Consider the following 25,091-nt stretch of genomic DNA (forward strand, 5'->3'; position numbering starts at 1 on the left):
CGCTCCGAAAATCAACCGTGATTCTAACACGCAATATCTAAAATCAAACCTTGCTGCGGAGAACCGCTGTCCGTCGAGCGAGCGGACCGAAGCGTACCAACCCCCGTCTACCCGGCAATAGCCTAAATAGTAACGGTGCTCATTTACATAAGGATGTAAAATATTGAAAATACTAACAGTAACGATAATAACGAACTCCCAGGATTAAAAATAATAACAATGCCAATGTATATTCAAATTCACACCAAACTTCATCACACGTCCAATTATTTAATTCAACTTCCGTAAGAATATATTTTTTGAATAAACCTAAATGTTAATATTTGAATAAAAATGATTTATATACTCATACGAATGAAACGGCTTTAACTAATTAAATGAACTTNTGAACAATCCATCCTGAAAACTCATTCCTGTAATCTCATCACGTGATTGCCAGGTCCTGTCCCAGGTAAATTAGATTTGTTTCTAAGACCTAAAAGAGGACCGACGAGTGAGAAGACGTTAGACAAGTAATATCGGGAAGTCCGTTGACTTGACTACGTCGTTGAACAGTCTCACCCGACTCGCATGCTTGCCTTATCTCATTAGGTCAGTGTGCCGAGATATAATACACAAAAGTGTCGTGTGTCAAGTTGCGTTCCTCCGTTAGGACCCGATCGTAACCGTAGGTCAGGACGTAACAATATAATGGAATTATAGATGCCTTCTCGAAATTTGTCTGGTTGTATGCAACGAGGACGGCCAATGCGGCCGAGGTGATCGATCGACTCAGGAGACAGGCTGTCATATTTGGTAACCCCGCGAAGATAATATCAGATAGAGGAACAGCATTCACGTCACGAGACTTCCAAAATTACTGTCAGGAGGAGAGAGTGCATCACGCACTTATTTCTACTGGATTGCCAAAAAGTAACGGCCAAGTGGAGCGAGTAAACCGTACTGTTATCCCTCTGTTGACGAAGCTGGCTGCACCTGTTAAGGAAAACTGGTATAAGCATTTAGGAGTTGCAATGCAGTATTTAAATGCGACTCATAGTATAAGCATCGGTATGTCACCATTCCAATTAATGTTTGGAACATATGAGGTTCAAGAGTCTTCCTGAGGTCAAAGCGATCATTGAGCAGAAGCTCGCGACCATGTTCGCTGAGGATCGCGACCAACTACGCCAGATAGCAAAAGAAAACATCTTAAAAGTGCATCAGGCAAATAAGAAAGGGTTCGATGTAAGTAGGAAGAATGCTAGACAGTATTACCAGAATCAATTGATGGCCATCAAAAGAACACAAATTAAGCCGGGTCTTAAACTGGCAATAAAGTTCCTGGGTCCGTACCAGGGTGACCAGGGTTCTAGGGAAGGACCGTTACGAGGTTTGCAAGGTCGGAGAGCATGAAGGTCCTCACGTCACCATAGTTCCGGCAGAATTGTTGAAACCTTGGATAGAACCGGATGACGGTGATAGTGAAGAGAGCGTAAGCGATGACGAAGCCATTCGAGGCGAATGACTGCCCAGGGTGGCCGAACTGTAGAAATGAAATTGTAAAATCATGCACGTTAAAGCAGATAAGACGAGCGTGAGGTTGTTTGCGTGATATAAGTGTGTATGTATGTCCGTGTGTAGCCGTAGGTTAAAACTAAGATTTATATTTTCAAAAACGAGAAAGTCGCTCGTAGAACGTCGTCACATACAAACCGAGAATAAAGCAAAATACTTGACATAAACTGTCGAGTTTAAGATTCATTTTCGTCTAACTCAATTTATCCTAATCAACTAATAGAAGAAAATTAATAAAAATAATCCACAATATAAAAATTAAACAGATTAAAAATTAAAAATTAAAAAGAAGTTATTTATGTTAAAGCACAATAAAATAAATTATGATTATGAAAAAAATTACGATTTTTAAACATAAAAGTAGCTATAACTCGGAAACGACTTATTTCTTGGGCCTATGTTTATATAACTTTTTTTCCTTCTTTTTGAATCCTTAATCACTTCCCGAAGTATTGGGAGCGATTTTCCGAACACCCTGTATATATTGTGACGTGACACTTTTTGTGTCCGTCACAAGGATGCATTTCCGGCCGGCACAAGAGGCGGTGAGCTCGCGTTTTCCCACTATTTGAGGGAGAGCAGCTCATTAGATTGCGTAGCGCAGGCGAATGCGCTTACTTTAGGTTTGCGTTAGTTTTGCGTATTGTAATATGCCGCTCGGCGGCTCTTTTGTAAGTAATTTTCAGCGTGAAGAGACCAACACACTGTACGTGACCGGCAGGTAGAGAGAAGCGAGAAAGAGAGAAGATAGAGATAACGCGATGTCCAGGGGCGTGAGGCGTTACCGGCCTAGGATATTCGGCAGAAATTTTGAGGTCGGACTCCAAAAATGGGAGAAGCGCACTCCGATCTCCAGAAAATCGGAATCGGAGCTTCCAACGGAGTGACAAACTCGATGATGCTGGGAGATGAGCCTTACTAAGCTCATCTCATTGAATGATCACGATGGAACGGGTCTGATACGGCCGAGGAAAGGTCCCGAGTCGCTATTATGCCGAGGAACACGTGGCCGCTGTCAATCGCAGCGCCACGAAAGAAAGAATACGATTGGCTCAGTTACGTAGCAGGAAGAACAGCTCGGTAGAGCAATTGCCGAAGGATACGAATTTTCAGTGTTGCGCGTACCGTCAACCCCGCGAGTTCATCGCCTCTCACGTATGTCGTGATGCCGGGGTGTAAGACTGTGTGCTGGACACTATCCGAGAAGGACCTGCTAGGACAATCTCAAAAGGGAGAGCAGAATGATTATCGGTTTGTGGAGAGTCGCCGGCAAACGTAAGTGTGGTTGGTTCTCTTCCGCATCTCTCGCGACTTATATTGTTCGTGAATCGAATCTTGACGGGCTACCTCGCGAGTTCGATATCGCGCGATATGTTGCTGAAAATATATTGTATTGCGGTTTGCGTAGGTAAGTGATAAGAATAGTTATCTTTATTTGCCGCTGCTCTCGTCCCGACCAGTCGCGGTCGCAACAATCCGGGCTTATCTTTGCTCGTCATTCGCGTATGTCTTATTTTCATTTTTTGTTGTCAATCTCGTCCGTTCGTTATAGTCTCTTAGCGCGTGTGATTCTGAAATATCGAATATCATGTCTTTGTATTTTTCCGAACATCGACTAAGAAATTGTGAATATTGCCGAAAATTTGTGACCGACATTTTTAGCGCGCTCTTTTACCGTATGTATTGTTTTTTTCTATATCTTTCTTTTGTATTGCCGATATCAATTCTGACCGGCGACCGGCCAGACTCATTGCAAGTTGTTAATATTAAATTCTATTTTAATTATCAATTAACAAACAAGTTTCTCTGCCTTTATCTAAACATCGCCTCCTGAGCCCACGCCTCTCCGTAATTGTTATAAAACTGAGCTGCCGAGTGATGTTACCTTCACGTTAAAGTTATTTGCCGTAAAACATTTGTCCGAGTCGAGTTTTTTGGAATTCGGCGTGTAAAGCCACGCCTGGCGCCCAACTATCGCATTTGGTGAGTAAAATCTAGTTTTTTTTAGAAACAAACGTGCCGAAGGTGTGCGGCACCTCCGCTACAAGATCCGAGAGCAAAGTGCCCGTCACAATATATATGTATATTTATTCATTTTTTTATTCCGTAATAAAGCAGTCTCGTTCTTATGTTTTATTAAACATATTATATAAACTTTATTAGTACGGCCCAAATGGTCTTGCTTCCTGGACTTGGTTTACAATTTTTCCTCAACCACACCCACATTTACCACACTCATCCATCCACTTTGTCCCTTCTCATCTCCTCTCTCAACTCTCCTATCTTCCTCATCCATCTTACCGCTTCTGCTTTCCCCTTCTCACTCAAAGTATCCTCCACTCTCATTCTCAGTTCTTTTTCCAGATGACCATTTAAATGCTCTATTCTATCCTCCTCCCTGCATATTTTGCATCTCTTTTACTTTCTCTTTTTAATTAGTACTTGTTTCTCTCTTCTTCGTTGCCGCATCTCCATCTAGCGATTGTTTTTTTACTTCCTTTTTCTCCCCTTCTCCCCAAATACCCTAGTTCTCCGCAATATCGGAACGTCGCAATATCTTTATACTTCACGTTATACTTTGACTCTCTTAGTTTATTGTTCATCTATTGTCCTAGTCTCTCCTTTTCTTCTCTTCTTATACTATCTACCACACTCCTTCCTTCTTCCCTTAGTATTCTGACTCCCCCCTTCAGAACTATAGTCATTCTGTCTTAAAAATCTCTCTCTTTCTTCTATTGCCTCGCTCTTCATTCCTTCCCTTTCTTCCTCTTTAATACATTCCATTACCAATCTTCTTTCTCCATCTTCCCACACTTTTTCTTCAAATTTCACTGCCCTCCTTCCTGCAATCTCACTGATCCTTTCTATATTCGTTTCCTTATACATAATATAATCCGGTGTACAGTCAAAGTTCAGAATCTACTTTATATATTTTCTCTGTATTTTTTCCAATTCTTCTCTTACTTTCCACTCCCGTATCTCCGCCCCATACAACATGACTCCCCTAACTAAATAATTGAATAACATCATTCTTTTCCTAAAATCATCTCTGAATCTGTATTCACCTATCCCCCATACCACGTTCATTACTACATTATCTATTTTCCTCAGTTCCTTTGTCTGACTTTCCTCTCCTCCATTCTTTTTTAGCACAAATCCCAGATACTTCACTTCAGCCACTTCTTCTAATTCCTTTCCTTCCCATTTCCAAATGATCTTCCTTCTTCTTCCTCTTTTCTTGAAACATATTATTTTCGATTTTTCTGTGTTCAATTGCAACTTCTTCCCCTTCAAATTTCTATTCTTTTTAACATCTCCTTCATTTCTTCTTCGCTTTTTGCTATAATTATCAGGTCGTCTGCGTACGCCAAAGTCCATATCCTTTCCTTTCCTATTCCTATACCTCCTATGTGTCCCTTTCTCATTTCTTCCTCCATATCCGCTATCAACAGTGTGAATAATATCGGGCTAAAAGGGCAACCCTGCCTCACCCCCACCTCCATCCAAAACCAGCCAGATTTCTCCTCATGGACCTTCACCGCATTCTTCGTGCATTCATAAATTTCTTTTACTCCCTCAGTTAAACCTCTTCTTACTCCTCTTCTTACCATTGCCTCCCAACATCTTCCTATTCACCCTATCAAAAGCTGCCTTCAGGTTCATGAAGAAATCGTATATCTTTCCTCCTTTCTTTCATGTTTCTTTTTTAATAGAATGTTGCAAAATATATATATTTTCAACAATGCTTCTTCTTATACGAAATCCTGCCTGAGTTTCCCGGAGCAAACCTTCTTCTTCTATTTACTGTCTCAGCCTTTCCGCAAACACCGCTGCGTATATCTTATATGCTGTACACAGCAGAGTTACTCCTTTATAATTCGTCACCTCCTCCATATCTCCTTTCTTGAAGATTGGTGCAATTATTCCTATCTTCCACTTCTCAGGGAAACCCTCCCCTCCCCATACTTTCCTAATAATCTCTTTCAACTTCCTCCTTAAGTGTCCCTTACTATATATCCAGACTTCATTTCCAATTCCATTTGCTCCTGCCGCCTTCTTTTTCTTCAATCTTCCTATCTGTCTTTCTATTTCTTCATCAGTTATTTCCTCCTCTCCGTCGTTCTCCAACCTTCTTTTCTCCGCCTTTTCTCTCCTATCTTCTTTACATCTTTGCAGTAATTGACAGAAATGATTCTCCCACTCCTCTATGTTTCTACTCTCCAGTAGCTGCGTTCTTTTTCTTCTTTCCTTATTAACTATCTTCTATATTGGCGCGTCTGTCTTTATTTTTCTAACCTCCTCTTCTAACTTCTCCCGTCTCCTCCTCTCGCATAGCTCCCTAAACTATCTTTTTCTCTCCAGATACTTTTCCTTCAACTCTATTCCTTTCCTCCATCTTCTATATGCCTTTTTTACTTTTCTCTTCGATCCCTTACACTTAGCATCCCACCAATCTTTCTCTTCTATCTTTCTTTCTCTCACTTTAACTCTCTTTTCTTGCATATACTTTCTTCTACTCCTATTTTTATGTTCTTCCACATCTCCTCTACCTCCTTTCGCTCTATCTTTCTCTCTCTTCTTTTCTCTCTATACTCATTAATGCTGCTTTCAACTCAGTTTACCACTGTCCTAAATCTTTTTATCTCTTTTAATTTTCTCTCCTTTCTATTTATCTCTTTGTCTCTCGTACTTCTTCTTACTTTCTTGTCGTCCTTCTCCTCACATCTTTTTCCCTCTCCTTCTATTCTAGCATTAAAATCCCCCCATATACACAAAGTTCTTTCTCTCTTCTTTTCTTCACCTATTTTTCCAGTTCTTTCCTTTTATCCTTTATTCCCTCTCCATTATATACTGTTATAATTCTCCATATTTTCCCCTCTATTCTCAATCTTCTCTCCTGTACACCGTTTACATCTTTTCCTATATTATCTACGCTATCTATTTCTTCAATTCCTCTTCTTACTCCTGTGATTATTCCTCCCTTTGCTCTCCCTTTCTTCTTTTCTCGTATTGCTGACTCGTCCATATAAACTCCTTCGATAGGAGTTCTCTTTTTTTTCTTCTCCCAGTCTTTTTCTTCCATCCATGTCTCGCATAATTCTATCACATCAAACCTTTCCAAATATGTCCAAAATTATCTTTTTTTTTTTTTTTTTAGATTTGCGATGTTCCAAAAAACCATTTTTATATTTTTTCCCTTTTCTCCAGCTTTAACTCTCCCTCTGTTTCCTCTCGTCCTTTCTTCTTCCGCTCTCTCTTTTCTTCTCTCTAATTTAACTTTTCCTTGTTCCCTAAAAAATTCTTTCTCTCCACGATCTCTGGCCTCTCTTCATTTCATACGAAACTTTTCCCTTGAATTTCCATTTTCTTATAACCCACTTTCACTGTTTTTCCCTCCATCTTTTCTTTTCTTGCTCTTTCTCTCAGTTTCCTCTGTATTTGTCTTTCTTCTACTGTTACATCACTGTCAATAAATATCCTTCTGATTCCTAACTTCTTCTTTTCTTTCATCACTTTTTCCTTTGTTTTCCATTGGTCCATTTCTACTATTATTGCTTCTCTTTCTCTCCTCCCTACCACATAGCTTTTCTTTATCTTTTTTCCTATTCCGAATTTCTTCTCCAGAAATTCTTCTGCAACTTCTTTCATGCTTCTGTTTTCTTTTTTTAGATCTCTTATCGCTAAATTATTTCTTCTTTCTCTCTCTTCTATAACTTTCTTTATCTCTCTCATTTCCTTCCTTATCTCTTCTTTCTCTTTTGACTCATGCTCCTCTACCTTATCCTTTCTTTTTTTTAATGTATCTTCTGCTTCTTTACTCTCCTTTATTTCTTTCTCTTTTATCCGTTGTTCTATCCTCTTCAAACTTACTTCTATCACGTCTACTCTTTCTCCCATTTTTTCCTCTCTTTTCTTTCACCTTTCTTTTTTTTTTATTCATCTCCTCCTTCATCTCCTTGACCTCGTTTCTCATCGCTTTCATTTCCTCCTTTATTTCTTTCAATAATGTGACCAGAGCTCCCTCTTCTTTTTTATCATTCATCCTGTTCCTGCTTTTCTCCTCTTCTTCCTGCTTCTTTTCCGCTGACAAACTCCTTATCTTATTGCTTCTTTTTAGTATTGTTGCGCGGCGGACACCTTGTGTGTGTCACGGGAGCCGTGTGAACGGCGTGCGCTCGGCGCGACTGTTTGTTGCCGGGCGACCGAAAGNGTTGTTAGAGTTGAACCGCGGCCGTGTTGCTGTCACGTTGCGTTNTGCGCGTACGATCTTGTATTTTATTATTGTTAAAGGCTGTAATAAAGTGCTTTTATTAAGAAGTCGCGTCTCTCTCATTCTCGCGGACGTGTGCGCGAATCGCAGAAAGCGGTGACGGAGCGGAACCGCCACCGCGAGCGCAACAGTATATTCAATTCCGGTCCTATCTCCTTTTCTTTTTCATTTCTCTTTCTTTTTATTGTGCTTACTTCACATTCTATATCTCCTTTTTTGTTCATAAATTCTATTATACTCAGCAAACTTGACCTTTCTCTTCTTTTCCTTTCTTCCATTTCCTTCCTTCTTCTTCCTTTCTTTTCTCATTTCGGCGTAAAAAATACTTCTCCTTCCTTAATTTCTCTCTTCCTTTCCTCTTCTTCACTTTCAATCGTCTTATCTACACTTTTTAATTCTTTCTCTTCTTCCATTGCTACCTGTATCTTGCTGATCCCAACCTTACCTACTTATCTTATTCTGTCCTACCACTAATCTATCTAGTATTCTATTTCTATTCTCGCAAGACGCCGCTCACCTCGCTTCTAAAGCTCTTATCTCTTCTTCCCGTCTAATTCCTACCTAACCTAACTTCTCTTTTATTTCACTCCTTTTCGTCGCCTACCTTCGCCTTTACGTTTGCTTCTCTATTGTCTTTATACTCACTCTTTTTCGCCGCCTTTACCTCTCTCTTATTCTCCTGTTTTTTCTACTCGCTTCTTTCTAAATACTTTCTAATCTATTCTACACTTTCCGCGCTTCTCTCACACATGCACACTACTCTCACGCTACTAAGTCTTCTTATGTTTTAATTTTTGCAATATTTTAAAATTATATATATATATATATACAGGGTGTCCCAGAATTACCGTAAAATTTCTTGTAGGCAAATAGAAAGAGTAAAACTGAGTCGAAAAGTCCTGAACCATTTTTTTCTGTTACTTATAATAAAGGAGTAATTATTGAGTAAATCGGGCCAATCAGCGACCTTTAGCCAGGCGCACGTCAGTGAGCCGCGTGCCTGGCCTGATTTACTCAATAATTACTCCTTTACTATAAGTAATAGAAAAAATGGTTCAGGACTTTTTGACTCAGTTTTACTTCTTCTATCTGCCTACGAGAGATTGTACGGCAATTCTGGGACACCCTGTATATATACATAATATCCCTGTATATATATATAATTTTAAAATATTGCAAAAATTGAAACATAAGAAGACTTAGTAGCGTGAGAGTAGTGTGCATGTGTGAGAGAAGCGCGGAAAGTGTAGAATAGATTAGAACTCTTACGAAAAAGAACTATTGCCGATTACATATAAATAAAGTCAGTAATATAAATATTACTGATAGTCACACAAGAATATTATTAGGTATTACAAGAATCACTGAGAATATTACTGGCAATTACACAGAATGCCAGTAATTCTTTCGTACCACTGCCGCAATATATTACTGTCAGTAATTCTTTTTCGTAAGGGAAAGTATTTAGAAAGGAATGAGTAGAAAAAAACAGGAGAATAAGAGAAAGGTAAGGGCGGCGAAAAAGAGTAAATATAAAGACAATAGAGAAGAAAGTGTAAAAGCAAAGGTAGGCGACGAAAAGGAGTGAGATAAAAGAAAGGTTAAATTAGGTAGGAATTAAGTATATATACAAGGTCATCGAAAAGTATCGGACCCCCCTAATATCTTCAGTTAGAATGCATTTTGGAGAAAATGTCCAGTAGCAAAGTTGTATGGTTTCAAGCGAGGAGTAAGATGATGACCTTGACTTTGATCTTGACCATGTCCTTTAAGGTCATTTCAAGGTCAACCTTATTTTTTTTAATGAAACCGCCTACATTTTATTGCATATTTTTATAGCTTATCTCGAGAGCTTACCAAAACACTAATAAAACACTAATAATAAAACATTTTTTTATTAAGTACTTTTTGAGTTATGAAGGTTTGAAGGTAACAATTTTTTGACACAAAATGTAAAATATCTTGTAAAATATTATTTAGTTTTCAGTAATTATAACCTTAATACTTTTGTGCGCGGAATAATGAGACCAATTAATTGGTTTAAAGAAAATACATTAATCAAAAAGTGTCGGATCCCCCTAATATTTTCAGTAAGAATGCATTTTGGAAAAATGTCCAATAGCAAAGTTGTACGGCTTCAAGCGGTTATGCTAGTAGGCGGAAAACTGCCCGAAGGTGATCGCGAGAAGTTGCTCGAATGCGTGATGTTCGAAGGCGTTAGCGGGAATCTGCCCGAAAGCGTTGGCGGGGCCGATCTTTATTCTCTCACTCTCGCAGGCACCAATGTACGAGCTCTTGAGCAAACAATACGGATCACTGATTTTAATCTTTGATGCAGTGCTGTCTTCTTCTTAGCGAGCAGCAGTTACCTCGTGGACGAAAACAAACAGCCCCAAAAATTTTTTCTGTAACAAAAGAAGCCATTGCGCTTCAATTGATTGTCTCAAACATCTTTATTTTGTTTCCAATAGCCCAGAAATTTTTCGTAAATATTATTAAGTGATCTATTAGATTTTCAGTTGCTCAACGAGCTTTTTGCTAGTACTGGTTGAAATAAACAAATCAATAGTTGGACCAACACTTAATAATTAGTATTTTTCTCTACTTAATTATTTAGATCAATTTCCTATCACTTACCTGATTAATTCTTCTTTGCTCTAATTAAGAATGGCGGAGCTTTCTGAAAAAGATTGAATAACACTGTTAATGATGCGAGGATGGGGAGATCAACAAAGAGGGTATAAAACAGTAACGCGATTATTTAATGAAAATTTTCGGAATAAAAATAATAGGATCTCTAAAAGTACTATAATCCGTACTATTCAACGTTTCGAGGACATTGGTAGCGTTAAAAGCCGCTCAAGATCTGGTAGACGTAAAACAGCAACAAATAATGATAAGGCATTAGATGTTTTACAGTCTTTCGTTGAAAATCCCCATATTTCCATCAATCGCGTTGCACAAGAACACGAAATCGGTCATGCATCTGTCAATAAAATTTTGAAATTGAATAAATGGCATCCATACAAACTCCATTTGTGCCAAGAGTTGTCCGAAGACGATTTTGATAGACGCATCGAATTTTGTGATCTTATGATGGAAGATGATTGTCGACGATCCTCTATTACTTAATAATATTGTTTTCTCTGATGAGGCAACATTTGAACTGACTGGAAATGTAAATAGACATAATTGTAGGTACTGGAGTGACGTTAATCCTCACTGGAAAAAAGACAATCATACCCAATATTCACAAAAAGTTAACGTATGGGCTGGTATTCGTAATGATAGATTAGTTGGCCCTTTCTTCATTGAAGGCAATTTGACAGCACAGGTATACACAGTCACGCTTTGCAAACAAATTGTTCCAGCTATTCGAGACATAGCTGGTGGAAATATGGATAAAATTTATTTCCAACAGGATGGAGCTCCACCTCATTGTGGTGTCATTGTCCGTCAATATTTGAATGAGGTCTTTCAGGACAGGTGGGTAGGGCAAAGGGGTCATATTGAGTGGCCACCTAGGTCTCCGGACTTGACCCTACTTGACTTTTTTTGTGGGGTTACTTGAAAAGTAAAGTTTATGCCACCAAGCTCAAGATTTAGATGATTTAAGAGGGAGAATAACTCGAGAGATAGAACTAATACCGCCAGAAACGTACCGGAATGCGGTTTCAGCTGTTTATAACAGATTGGCACATTGCCAGGCTGTTGAAGGGCAACAATTTGAACATTTGTTGTGAATTGTTTGATACAATTGAATATTTTGCCCAAGCTGACCAATTGGAATGAAATTCGCCTTAACTGGTCAGACCCACACGCCACTCTTGTCTTAACTGGCCGGACCCACACGCCGCTCTTGTCTTAACTGGCCAGACCCACACGCCACTCTTGCCTTAACTGGCCGGAATCACACGCCACTTAACAAATTGTTAATTTCAAATCTTTATAACTCAAAAAGTACTTAATAAAAAAATGTTTTATTAGTGTTTTGGAAAGCTCTCGAGATAAGCTATAAAAATATGCAATAAAATGTAGGGAGTTCCATTGAAAAAAATAAGATTGACCTTGAAATGACCTTAAAGGACATGGTCAAGATCAAAGTCAAGGTCATCATCTTACTCCTCGCTTGAAACCATACAACTTTGCTACTGGACATTTTCTCCAAAATGCATTCTAACTGAAGATATTAGGGGGGTCCGATACTTTTCGATGACCCTGTATATATATGCTTTTTGTATAAATTTTACATGTAAGTTTGAATTGAAATTTCAATTCATAAATTTATATAGGATGCTATACTTGCATCACGTATATGAGAAATCCGCGTTTACCTCCTATCTAATTTTAAAATATTGCGAAAAAAACACCTCAGCCAAGAGTCGAGCCTAGAATTTCCAACTTTTCATTCCATCGCTTTCCTTTGACCACCGAGGCACTTGGCGTTTGTCTCGCAATATATTCGTATATCAAGAAGCTTTGAAAATAATACAATCTTCAACCGGCGTGAATTAACAATTAATAAAAATTTGCCTCTTCTCTATCTTTTTATTTAATTACTAAAGAGTTTAGGCTTTTTAAGTTAAAACTAACAACGCGAAATTTAACGGTCGATAATATAAATAATCTAAAAAAAAGAACAATGACGAATTTATATAAATAACAACATTGCTTTACTCTTTACTTTTTATATTATTCTTAATTTTTCTTCCAATACTCACATACGTCGTCGCACAGAGCTTCTGTAATGCCCTCGTAATCACTCCAGGTCCGTTGTTGCCCCAGACATCGCCGCGGAAGTTCTTCTTAAGATCACGCACGCAAGCGCCGGCCATGCGACGACCCAGCTCCGACATGTCGAAACCCATGACACCGGCGGCGACGTCATCCCAATCCTCGGCGCCGGCAAAGTTGGTCAAATTTTCCAACGAGCTGGTGACCACCACATCAAGATCAAGGTAGATACCGCCGTACTTCCATAGGGTGAGGTAACGCAGCATATCAGACATGTGGCTGACCGGCCAGTGGCTTTTCTTCAGCATGCCGCTGGTGTACCACGACTCCAACGGCGTGTTCCTCACGTATCTTTCCGGATAGATGTGGCGGATCTTCACGTTGCGATAGTCGAGCACGTGGCGAACAATTTCGCGAGTGCTGTTCGAAAAGTCCGACTTGCTGACAAACAATAGATATACGGTCATCGTCGGATTCATTCGCGCCGCCGACTCTACAGCGCAAGCTTGCCGAGCGTTCAGTACGAGACCTTCCTCGCCAAAGCAGGAAGTTTCGTGGAAGAAGATGTTCCTACCTGGCGTCGGTTTGTCACCTGTTTGCATATGTTGTGCAAAGATATAGATACGTGTATTAATTCACTGCGGGAGGTTTAATCTTTCTGATAAAAACAAAATTAATTATTTAAACATTGCCATTTTAAGTCAATGAATTGTCAATAAATATGCGTACGAGAAAAATTACACACTTATTTGGCTTTATCGATATAGGATGTGCAAAAATATTTTGTCTAATAGATTGATATGATATTTGGTGTTTTTGCGATAAGACTTTCTGTACGTAAAAAAGAAAATAGTATTTATGTTTAATTCATTTAGTTTCATCCATGAAAATCGTAATGGCTGGTTGAGAGATATGATTTGAACTTTCTTCAATATATATATTATTTCTAATCTCAAAATCCGAAATTAGACTTGAAATTTTTTCACTATTTATATGACAAATATTTTAAGATATCATACGTAAAAAAATAAAATACGAAAAAAAATAAAAATGTTGAAGATTGCAAATGTATACGAAGATGAGCAAGTTAAATAAATACACATTGCATAACGTGTAATTCCACAGAAATAGATGTGCTAAATAACTGTTGATACGATCTGGAATTGGACAGTAATCATAACTTTTGTTTGGACAGTATCATGTATATATAATATCCGCAAATGCAATTATACATTGTCTTTGAGTAACAGGAAAGGTGTTCTTTTCGTTTTTCCTCGATACAAAAAAGAATTGTGTCGAAAAAAAACTCTTTATATTGCGTTATTTAATTACTTCTAGTATAAAAAAGATTTAAAAACCTAAAAACGTGTACAACTGCGCGTGTAGACAAAAACATCTCTATTTTGTATTTAACGCCGATACATTGGTAATTAACTTGAACGATTGCTAGTGCAAACGCAAATCATGAATAACTAATTAGCTTCGAGTTTTTGTTATAATTTATAATAAAACCATGTTTCAAAATTGCGTGTGTTCATTAAAAAACTTGCTCCACTTCCTTACAATCTTAATAACTTAAAAAGATAACACTGTACTTGATTCCGAATCGAATTCACGGATGCTCTCTGCAGTCGAGACTTCGTCGTAGCATCTGATATCGTTGATCGCCGTTATTTCGAGGAAGGGTATCCTCTGAATGATGTTGTTCTCGGTCGAGATCATAAAAATCAGAAGCACAATGGCAAAGGCGAGGCCGCACAACAACAATCTCGTTTTCATCCTTCTGAATTTGTTCACCACTTTATACTGTTGGAAGAAACAACGTGTATGTTTTATGTACCGTATATAGCGTATTTTATAGTTCCTCTTGATCAAATTCTCGATGCACATATACAAAAGTTTTTTATCACATACAATTTTTGCGAGAAGAGGATCTATCAAATTAAATATCTAAATGTTCGTGAAAATTTCAAACTCAATTTTTCAATACGAGTATTTTATACTAATTATTCTATATTTTATCAATATCTTACAAATCTGTCAAATATATATCAATTTAGTAAATATTTTATACAAACTTTATACATATTAGTAATTATAAATTAAAAGGAATTATGAATTAAGTCTTATTCATTGTATTCATTGTTTTGTTTGTTTAAAATTTCAAAACTTGTATATTTTTTAAGATGATTAGATTTGCGTAACATGTTTTTAAAGAAAATTACGCAATGTTTATATATTGTATTTTGAGAGAAAGAGAGAGAGAGAGAGAGAGAGAGAGAGAGAGAGAAAGAGAGAAAGAGAGAGAGAGACAGAGAGACAGAGAGAAAACGGCCGAAATATAATATAAAATTAAAATTAAAAACTTCGACCGTCCAGTCTTTGGATTACGGTTCGAGGCAGTTAAATAAATACAGCAATTAATTAGTATGTGGAACGTTTCGATCCTCCTTTATTTTGATCATCATCAGCCACACTAAATACAATAAGAAAATTACAGAATTTTTTGTGTTGAACGTTATAAAAACCAAGCAATAAATAAGTCACATACCTTAAAGATAAATAATCTAAATACGTTACTGAGCGCCGACAACATGAGAGAATTCAAGACGAGAAAGCAATAGACAAAATTGTTGACAAGTCAATTCGTCCTTGCATCATATCTTCAAGAGAAAAATTAATATGTTTTTTGAAATAACAATCAAAAGAAACCGTATATAATAAATTAAACAAACAAAGGTGAAAAAAGAAACCTTTAAGCCGAAATTGTTAAAAAACTATTAGTCAATATGATAAAATTGTCATGAAACTATTAGTCAAAAAATAAAATAAAAATTATAAAATTAGTAAAATATGAGACAAGTCAACAAAATTAATAATACTCACTGTAAAATTAGTAAATCATACAAAGTCGTTGAAAACTCCCACACAATCGTCATACAGCAACGCTCAACGGCACAAACATCTCGCACGATTTACAGAATGCGTAACATAAATGCGAGAAAACAAGATGATAAGGTCGGAAGAGAGAAAGATAAGCCCGAGAATGAGGAGAGAGCGCAAACGCAAAATCAACCACTCAATTTCAAAATTAAAGGAGAGTAGATAGGATCGAGCAGGTCCGTATTCTTCATTAAATTTATGCCATTTTTCTGCATCTTAATATGCAGCATCTCAGATATAAGTCTCCTATGATAAAATTGTTCTTTGTCAAGTATCTGAGTTTCATTCCAGGCAAATTCGTGTCCCAGATCACTTCGATGTCTGCTAACTATTATAACTGACGTTCGTAGTTCTGACGATAATAACGTTGATGCTCAGTGAATCTTGCACTCGTTGACCGACGTAAGAGGCATCACAAGATGAGCAGTTGATCTTGTAGACGATGTTACTATTCATGTTACGGTCAAGTATGTCTTTATGTACTCTAATGTAATTTTTTAAAGTGTTAAGGTTTCTGTAAGAAATACGGAAATTTATTATATTTAAAGTTTTAGACACACTGTCGGTAACATCCGGTAAAAAAGGCACAGTAAAAAACCTTTCCTCACCACTCGAACAAATCACACTCGATGTTGGCTCACCATTCACCACATGTAATTTGTTATTAAATAAAAAGTGTAGTCTATTTTGAACCATTTCGAAAATCAGATCCAAGGGATAATTATTAGTCAACAGTAACTGCATAGCCTTGATTAGATTATTATTTCTGTGGAAATTAGGATGTGGAAGTAAAATAGACCTGTCAATAATATCAAACATACCTCCAAGTTTTTGCTTAAAAGGATGTTGAGAATTAAAATTGAGGTAACGACCCGAGTTTGTAGGTTTATGATACCAATCGAGTATTAGTACATTGTCCACGGAAGTGTCAAGAAAATTAATTGATCTATTCTCCTCAAACTTAATAGTAAACTTAAGTCTAGAGTGATAAGAATTGAATTTGTGGAAAATGAGATCAACCTTTTCTTTAGGAGCGGCCATGAGAATATCGTCCACATAGCGGTAATAAAAGGGAGATTTTAAATTTAAAGCATTGAGACAGCTCTCTTCAAGATCTTGTAAAACAAGATCTGCCATGATTGGAGAGAGTGGAGAACCCATAGAAGCGCCAAAGATCTGTTGGTAAATAGTGTCATTAAATGTAAAATAGGTCGAGGAAAGCACGAATTCAAGATCCTCTATAAAAGATTCCAATAGAATATTTGTGTGGTCTTTATATAATCCCTTACGAAAAAGAACTACTGCCGATTACATATAAATAAAGTCAGTAATATAAATATTACTGACAATTACATAAGAATATTATTAGGTATTACAGGAATCACTGAGAATATTACTGGCAATTACACAGAATGCCAGTAATGTTTTCGTACCACTGCCGCAATATATTATTGCCAGTAGTTCTTTTTCGTAAGGGATCCCATCTCCTTCTCACCCTCTCCAACGCTATATCAAGTGGTATGTTAGTAAAAAGTGAGGCAACATCGAAAACAATACCTCAGATCCGCAAATACGCAAACCTGACAGATCTCCGAAAAGATCAAAGCTATTGAGTATAAAGCTGATTTTGGTAAATTCTTGTATAAAATGCCATGTAGGAAAGAGGCAAAATTAAACAGAGTAGTGACTGTGCAAGATACTATAATTCTATAAGGAACATTTGACTTATGTATTTTCGGAAGTCCGTATGCCCTGGGAAGAGGTTTGTCATTACAAATTAATGAATAATATCAGTTGGCGCTAATATAATTCGCATTCTTCCAAGCCTTCAGACACTCATTCAAATTATTTTCAATTCTTTTTGCCGGGTTCTTAATCAGTCTTAATATAAATATCTGTGTCACTCAACATAAGCTTCATTTTTTTAATATAATCGTCTTTATTAACAGCCAGTGACATTCCTTGTCAGCTTTGGTGAACAAATTGTTCGGATGGTCTATCTTTGATAAAATCTTTGATAAAATTGTTAGTAAACCTCGCACTCTCAATAATATTTCTTTCGAAATTATTTAAATGAGGATGTTCATTTATGAAATGTTCGAGTGATGAAGAAACAAGTAAACGAATTCGAAATTTAAACGTCTGATCAGATTGTTTAATGTTGTTTTCGACATCTTTTATAATCTCTAGAGCCATCCGATTCTTTTGACACTGTGAAGGTAAGGCAAACTTTTTGCTTAATGGGAGAAGATCACGGACAGTGTCGGGAATGTCAAAAGAAGTAAGATTAACAAGCCATTTTTCTTTTTGCTTGCTCATATCAAGATTGTTCAAGTAGGTAGGTTCAATAGTGATGTTTATACGCGACTTGTCAACAAGTTGAGGCTCATTGAAAGAGAAACAATATTGAGAGCGGTTGTTATTAGTGATGTCATTATTAGCAGAACGAGTCACAAAAAAAGAAACGTCTTGCAGAATTACGGCTATCAACTGTAGACAATTTTTTGGTTAACCAGAAAATGTTTTTATCCATTTTAATATATTCGCGAAGTTTTACTTTGCAAAATAAAAGTCTCTGAGTGTCAAAAAACTTGTTCTAACAAAAGGTTGGCAAATTCGCAGAAAGATAATCAATTACAGTCAGCAGTCTAAAAGTCTGCGGCAAAGTAATGACAAAAAAAATGCGCATCCTTAATTTCTAAACAACGAATTTCCGTATTTCTTACAGAGACCTTAACACTTTAAAAAAATTACATTAGAGTACATAAAGACATACTTGACCGTAACATGAATAGTAACATCGTCTACAAGATCAACTGCTCATCTTGTGATGCCTCTTACGTCGGTCAACGAGTGCAAGATTCACTGAGCATCAACGTTATTATCGTCAGAACTACGAACGTCAGTTATAATAGTTAGCAGACATCGAAGTGATCTGGGACACGAATTTGCCTGGAATGAAACTCAGATACTTGACAAAGAACAATTTTATCATAGGAGACTTATATCTGAGATGCTGCATATTAAGATGCAGAAAAATGGCATAAATTTAATGAAGAATACGGACCTGCTCGATCCTATCTACTCTCCTTTAATTTTGAAATTGAGTGGTTGATTTTGCGTTTGCGCTCTCTCGTCCTTCTCGGACTTATCTTTCTCTCTTCCGACCTTATCATTTTGTTTTCTCGCATTTATGTTACGCATTCTGTAAATCGTGCGAGATGTTTGTGCCGTTGAGCGTTGCTGTATGACGATTGTGTGGGAGTTTTCAACGACTTTGTATGATTTACTAATTTTACAGTGAGTATTATTAATTTTGTTGACTTGTCTCATATTTTACTAATTTTATAATTTTTATTTTATTTTTTGACTAATAGTTTCATGACAATTTTATCATATTGACTAATAGTTTTTTAACAATTTCGGCTTAAAGGTTTCTTTTTTCACCTTTGTTTGTTTAATTTATTATATACGGTTTCTTTTGATTGTTATTTCAAAAAACATATTAATTTTTCTCTTGAAGATATGATGCAAGGACGAATTGACTTGTCAACAATTTTGTCTATTGCTTTCTCGTCTTGAATTCTCTCATGTTGTCGGCGCTCAGTAACGTATTTAGATTATTTATCTTTAAGGTATGTGACTTATTTATTGCTTGGTTTTTATAACGTTCAACACAAAAAATTCTGTAATTTTCTTATTGTATTTAGTGTGGCTGATGATGATCAAAATAAAGGAGGATCAAAACGTTCCACATACCAATTAATTGCTGTATTTATTTAACTGCCTCGAACCGCAATCCAAAGACTGGACGGTCAAAGTTTTTTAATTTAATTTTATATTGATATTAATATATTTTTATATTAATTTTATATTTAATTTTATATTTATATTGTATATATAAAATATATATGCGTGTGTGTGTATGCGCGCGCACATATATAAAATAATATGCACATATAATATGTTTTATATATGTGCACTCTCTACATAGAGGGTAAACTGTTTTTAAATTCCCATGTTACAAGAACGGGACAACATATTTCAAGAATTAAATCGACGTTAGACACTTGTGACACTTCCCTAATTAGGGAGCATCATGGAGAGAATGTATTTATAGAACATTTTTAATAAAATCACGATTTTTGGGAAACGCATGTCATAATGTTGCATCATTGATAGTGTCATAAAATGATTTATAAAAACTTTAAAAATTTCAAAGTTGGAAAGGATGAAAGTTTCGGAACAAATTTGAAATATTTGAAAATTTCAAATACAGGCATAGAGTATGTAAAAAACCATAACTTTTGTTTAAAATATAATTATTCATATCACTTTTTTATGACTTTAACTTAGAAAACAACAATCGGTATTTTTCTTTAAAGAGTAAGTCATTCGCTAAATCTTTAATTCAGCATGTAATAATGCAACCTGTGTAAATTTGTTTTGTCCCTTACTTACATAGACGTATATATCATTAAACCTAAAAACATAAAAACACAGTTTATATCAAGACGGTAAATTAAAAGGATTCGATAGTTTTATAAGGAAAATAAATATAGAATCTTTCGGTTTTTTAAAAAGATGACTTTCTAATAATAACAAATTTTTATATCCCTTTATATTCTTATTCTTTATTCTTAATCTTTATACTTTTTTTTGTTATGCATTTTTTCGTATGTAATAGGTGAAACACGGTTACCATTACTAAAGTCTTAAAAAAAATGTCCTTCATACAAATTCTATATGGTTATGATGATTATAAATTACGTATAGGATTGTCTCAATTTCATATATGAGATTATATATAAAATATATACATATATATATATATATATGTATATAAATTCTTCTTTATTCAAAAATTCGACAAACGTAAAAAAAATTCTTCATGTGGCAAATTTTTTATATTTAGTTATATGTATGTAATCACATGTAATATGTATATTACATATAAATATATATGTATATATACATATATATAACTAGATATAAAAAATTTGCCACATGAAGAATTTTTTTGACGTTTGTCAAATTTTTGAATAAAGAAAAATTTTACCCAAACATCAGGTGTATCAGCTCGTTATTGCCTCCTCTCTTCCTTCTTACTGAAATATAACACGAGCACAAAACATAAGAATTTTTTTCCTCAGGCGTTAATCGTAAGTTTCCTCAATTTACAAAAGAGCACACGTGCGTAATTATGAAGCATACAAAAACATCGAGTTTATGCAATTTAATAAGATGTTGAGCAAAGCAAATATGAGACGTTAAGCAAAGCTTCTATTTTTAGACTGCAAATTAATAATCTCTTAGCGTTAGAAAGCGGAACGTTTTTTTATTATATCAAGATTTTGCATACTTTATAGAAAATAATAGAAAAAAATACCTGTTCTTCAGCTCGTGAATTTGTTTCCTTGTTTATCTTTGCACAAATCTCTATTCTTGTGAATATTCTCTCCAGTCATCGTGACTCAACATGGATATGTAACACGATGGTAACGTAACACAGATATGTAGAGATATGTAACGCGGTGGTTTCTCTCTCACAAGCGAAATTTGTGTAAGACACACTTGATCTGCTTTTATCTAGAGCGAAGTCATTAGTTCTTATCTTGTTCTCTTTATCACACATTACATTGCGCTGATGATATTTACATACACTTCTTTTGTATTGCGTTGTTTTGTAGCAATCTCGACGAAAACAACAAAATCAGTTAAATTTTGCTGAAAAATTTGACAGCGTTTTAGTTTCCTTTATTTCGAATAAGCCTCGTCTTTGTGTCAATCAACAATCGAGAGAGATCTTTGCGTTAAAACGTCTGACGTCAAAACTCTTTTCTGTGAAAGAAACTCGATTGTGTCTTATCAATGCGCGCAATAGAATTCTTGCATATTCTGTCATTAGTTCCGTTGCCAATCAATATATATAATTATGAATAATCGTTACAAAGAAACATGTAACGTTCGTTTAACAAATTATTTACCGATCGCAGTTATCAACTTGAAAAACGATAATAATCTTTTAGCAATTCGCATCGGTTTCGGGAGATTATTTCGCCGAACATGGAATGACGTATATGTCAGGGTGTTTTTACCGTGACACGCTGCAGCCACCACTTTCCACCTTTATTGATCATTCTCGTTGATGCTCGACGTGGGATTTGCGCGGCTTGTTCTTTCTCTTCTGCCGGAGAAAGAGAAAGAGAGAAAGAGAGAGAGAGAAAGAGAGAGAGAGAGAGAGAGAGAGCACTTTCAGTCACAATAATAATATCGTTAGAAGACTTATCAAAAGATCGCCTTCTGTTTGGGATATTGTCTTACCAACTAGTTGAAATGATGTTGCTGATAGATAGAGGTCAAGTAGCTTCCCTCTCCTGTGTCTTGCGACTGTGCAAGCTATAATGTAATGTATGTACTTCCCAACGCATGCGTGACGACGAGGACAACGACGCATGACGGAAAGAGAGATGATATTCCCGCTCTTTTTCTTCGACTTCGCGAAAAGTTACGTAAATATTTGGCGACACGCGTTAAATATTATTGATTTACAACGTGGATTATTACCGATGTATTCGATGAGAGAAGTATACACGTACTCGAGTCTATTTCGTATGACTTTTATTATCAGTTAAAATGATATACATCAACACTAAATCTTGCTCTTTTTTGTCTCTACGTGCTCGTGTATCGCAATGCAGACTATGTAAACGTCGGTGGCATATATTGTACGTGTGCAAAGTTATTTGTCATTTCACAATTACATATACAACAATGTGAATATTGATGATGTTAGAGATTTAGCTTTTTCGCTTCCTCTAGAAGCTTTCCCATTAGAACGTTCCATTCGTCGGGACGATTCTCTGTATACCACACGATTATCTTCTCCATGTTCTTCTTTTGCGTCTCCGTGCATTTTTTACATTTCGTTGCAAAAGCTTCAGCGGCATGCTCTGTACAGAACAACATACAGTTTACATAATAGTTGAATATTCACGGCGATTTATCTACTTTAACTTTTTGTACTCTGACGCTGCGATATGCGTACTTTGCGCATTACAAAGATATGCCCGGAGCACAAAAGGTTAAAAATAAATGATAACACCGCGACCAAAAAAACATTTCTATTTTTAACACAAGAAAAAAACAAGATTAGTATTCATCAAGTCATAGAATAATAAAATAAATATAATAATAATAAAAAAAAAAAAAACAACAATATAAAGTGTCATACGCTTGAAGAATTTCTGCTCTTCGGTTACACACGGCCCGGTATCCATGAAGCAATTGTAGTACTGATTTCGCAGCTCGTCGTTCGGCAGAATGTCATCGGGATTGATATGATCAAATATATCCGAGTACATCTCCTCGGCAACAGTGGCCGCTATTACAGCCATAAAGACCAACAAATAAAGACCTGATCTGTCCATGTTTTTTGTCAGAAATTCGCACAGTGCAAAAAAAAACTGAATATCGATTTAGCTCGGTAACACTTTTATAATTCGCGTTTGCCCTTGACGGGGACTCTTCTTCTTACATAAAATACCACTATGCAAACAGTCATTACACCGTCGTTATACCAATTGTAATTCACACGTGTCACGTAGATAAGTAGGCGGAAGAAAAATTTGATTTCTGAAAGAATTAATTGACAAGTACGCAACGATCATTATACCCCCGACGTCTCACGAGGAACCCTCTGTGGGGGGTTTTAGCGTGTCTTAAAAGAATCAAGGTTCGTCAACAAGCTGAAATTAAATGTTATTCTGACTTCTTAAGAGCCATAAGCAAATACTGTAATACGCATATTCGCTTACAGACGTGTGCGATGTGTCATTTGTAATCGCATCTTTCGCTTTTCCGTTGAATATGATACAATCAGTATATGTTCGGATATAATCACTACACACAGTAAGTAGACAATGTTTTAATTATCTGAGTCATTTGAAATTCTAGATGTGACGTGTGTAACAACAATATAATGTTGCAAATAAACTACTATCTTTACGGTCGATATAAAGAAAAAAATCTTGCTCAAATATAAATTTACCTATTTCCCGGTAAAAAATTTTCCATGTATAAATTTGTATGGACATATTCGGCATATAAATTTACATAATTAGACATAATTATTTTAATTTGTGTATAAGTATATATGATGATATATCAAAAATTTTTTAAAAATATAGTTTTATATAATTTTTTTGTATCTAACATGATACTAATAGAGTTAGTTTGTAATTTGATATGGAATATCTCTGAAGCCATTCTCTTAAAAAAAGAAATTTTCCGTGTATAAAATTGTATGGACATATTTGGCATATAAATTTGCATAATTAGACATAATTATTTTAATTTGTGTAAGTATAAATAAAAAATTTTTTACCGGGTTATGTCTATATAAATTTTATAATATACATAATATAATACAATATATAATATTGTGAGACGCACTAAGTACTATATATGTATCATTTTGTTTTAATATGCTAGCTTCTATTATATAATTACTAGAATTTTATAGTAGTCAATATAATAAATGTTAATATTCAAATCAGAAAGTGTATATATATATATATATATGTATATATATGTATATCCCAACAAAATTTTATTTTGACAAAACTATTGCGTTATGGCGAATCATCTTAGTACAATCATTGCAAAATCGTCGTCATTCATGATTTTTGTGCAATATTATATAGCTTATTGGGCAAATTATGAAAATATTGCACAAAAATGGCATCATGAATGACGACGATTTTGCAATGATTGCACTAAGATGATTCGCCATAACGCAACAGTTTTGTCAAAATAAAATTTTGTAAATAATATTTGTCAAAAATTGAAAAAGAGTCATTATGCATTTTCATAAGTATATACATGAATTACGTTGATTTCTTCATATGCAATTATATTTCTACATATTTTAAACATCACATAGCTGAAAATTTTTTCTCAATTATTGGACAATTTCTTTTTAAAATTAATTTTGCAAATATACTGCTAAGATGATTCGCCATATCGTTATTCTTTTGCTAAAATAGTATTTGGAAAGTAATTTTGCAAACAACTACAAATATTTTATAAAAAATCAATGTTTTTACATCTATTTCCTAAAATATATTTGTATAATTGCAAATTACAATTTTAGTGCAAGATTTTGTCGCATAATTTTATACATGTTTTTCTATCAGGGTAGGTACTTTTAAAGTGGGACACTCTGTGTATATATATATATTCACTAAAAAATAGGGAGTTCCATTAAAAAAAATCGATGTTACCTTGACCTGACCTTGACAATGCAATCCAAGGTCAAATCAATGGTACCATCTTATGTCCTTCTCAAAGTCATAAAACTTTTATTCGAAACATTTGTCAATTTAACGCGGTGCTTTTGAAATATTTTAGTGGAGGTTTTAAAATGAGACACCTTGTATATATACCCAGATAGCCAAGTCTGTCAAAAGCAGATCATGCAAGTGTCTGCTATCACCTGTTGTCAACAAAAAGGCTACAAATCTGATACAGAAGTTGTTATTATTGATTAAGTCTACAAATTGGTGCCAAAAATCGAGCAGATCTT

General features: G+C 35.5%; 2 protein-coding genes and 1 long non-coding RNA gene across 11 annotated transcripts in view; 1 reads left to right on the top strand and 2 right to left on the bottom strand.

Moving 5' to 3' along the window:
* LOC109860132 (lactosylceramide 4-alpha-galactosyltransferase-like) overlaps positions 1 to 21,953 on the bottom strand; it is a 28,523-nt gene extending 6,570 nt beyond the window's left edge. The window contains exons 1-5 of one of the 9 annotated variants that reach the window (XM_020439011.1): positions 21,830 to 21,953; positions 21,604 to 21,692; positions 20,895 to 21,346; positions 14,158 to 14,368; positions 12,550 to 13,154 (exon numbers count right to left, since the gene is read on the bottom strand). In XM_020439011.1, the coding sequence (XP_020294600.1) occupies positions 12,550 to 13,154; positions 14,158 to 14,341 (789 nt within the window). In that variant the 5' untranslated portion in view covers positions 14,342 to 14,368; positions 20,895 to 21,346; positions 21,604 to 21,692; positions 21,830 to 21,953. Of the gene's footprint in view, positions 1 to 12,549; positions 13,155 to 14,157; positions 14,369 to 15,113; positions 15,226 to 15,448; positions 15,779 to 19,480; positions 19,989 to 20,564; positions 20,614 to 20,894; positions 21,693 to 21,829 lie in introns of those variants that run through there. The other 8 variants (XM_020439008.1, XM_020439010.1, XM_020439009.1 and 5 more) reach the window with 8 other exon arrangements.
* Positions 18,476 to 19,258, top strand: LOC109860135. The gene is made up of 3 exons (XR_002250785.1): positions 18,476 to 18,805; positions 19,029 to 19,140; positions 19,216 to 19,258. It is a non-coding gene; the product is annotated as an uncharacterized LOC109860135 (long non-coding RNA).
* Positions 21,954 to 22,109: 156 nt separating the features above from the next.
* Positions 22,110 to 23,130, bottom strand: LOC109860116 (ejaculatory bulb-specific protein 3-like). The gene is made up of 2 exons (XM_020438988.1): positions 22,740 to 23,130; positions 22,110 to 22,458 (listed from the first exon to the last, which is right to left on the bottom strand). The coding sequence occupies exons 1-2, from the start codon at positions 22,933 to 22,935 to the stop codon at positions 22,298 to 22,300; spliced, it is 357 nt and encodes a 118-aa protein (XP_020294577.1). The 5' UTR covers positions 22,936 to 23,130; the 3' UTR covers positions 22,110 to 22,297.
* Between the last annotated feature and the right edge of the window lie 1,961 nt (positions 23,131 to 25,091).

Source organism: Pseudomyrmex gracilis, unplaced genomic scaffold, assembly GCF_002006095.1.
Source record: "Pseudomyrmex gracilis isolate BER0280 unplaced genomic scaffold, ASM200609v1 scaffold_332, whole genome shotgun sequence".
NCBI lineage: Eukaryota > Metazoa > Arthropoda > Insecta > Hymenoptera > Formicidae > Pseudomyrmex > Pseudomyrmex gracilis.

Coding starts and splice junctions, on each gene's coding strand:
- LOC109860116 (XM_020438988.1), bottom strand. CDS start 22,935: ATGGACAGATCAGGTCTTTATTTGTTGGTCTTTATGGCTGTAATAGCG. Junction 22,459..22,739: donor AGAGCAGAAATTCTTCAAGC/GTATGACACTTT, acceptor TGTTCTGTACAG/AGCATGCCGCTGAAGCTTTT.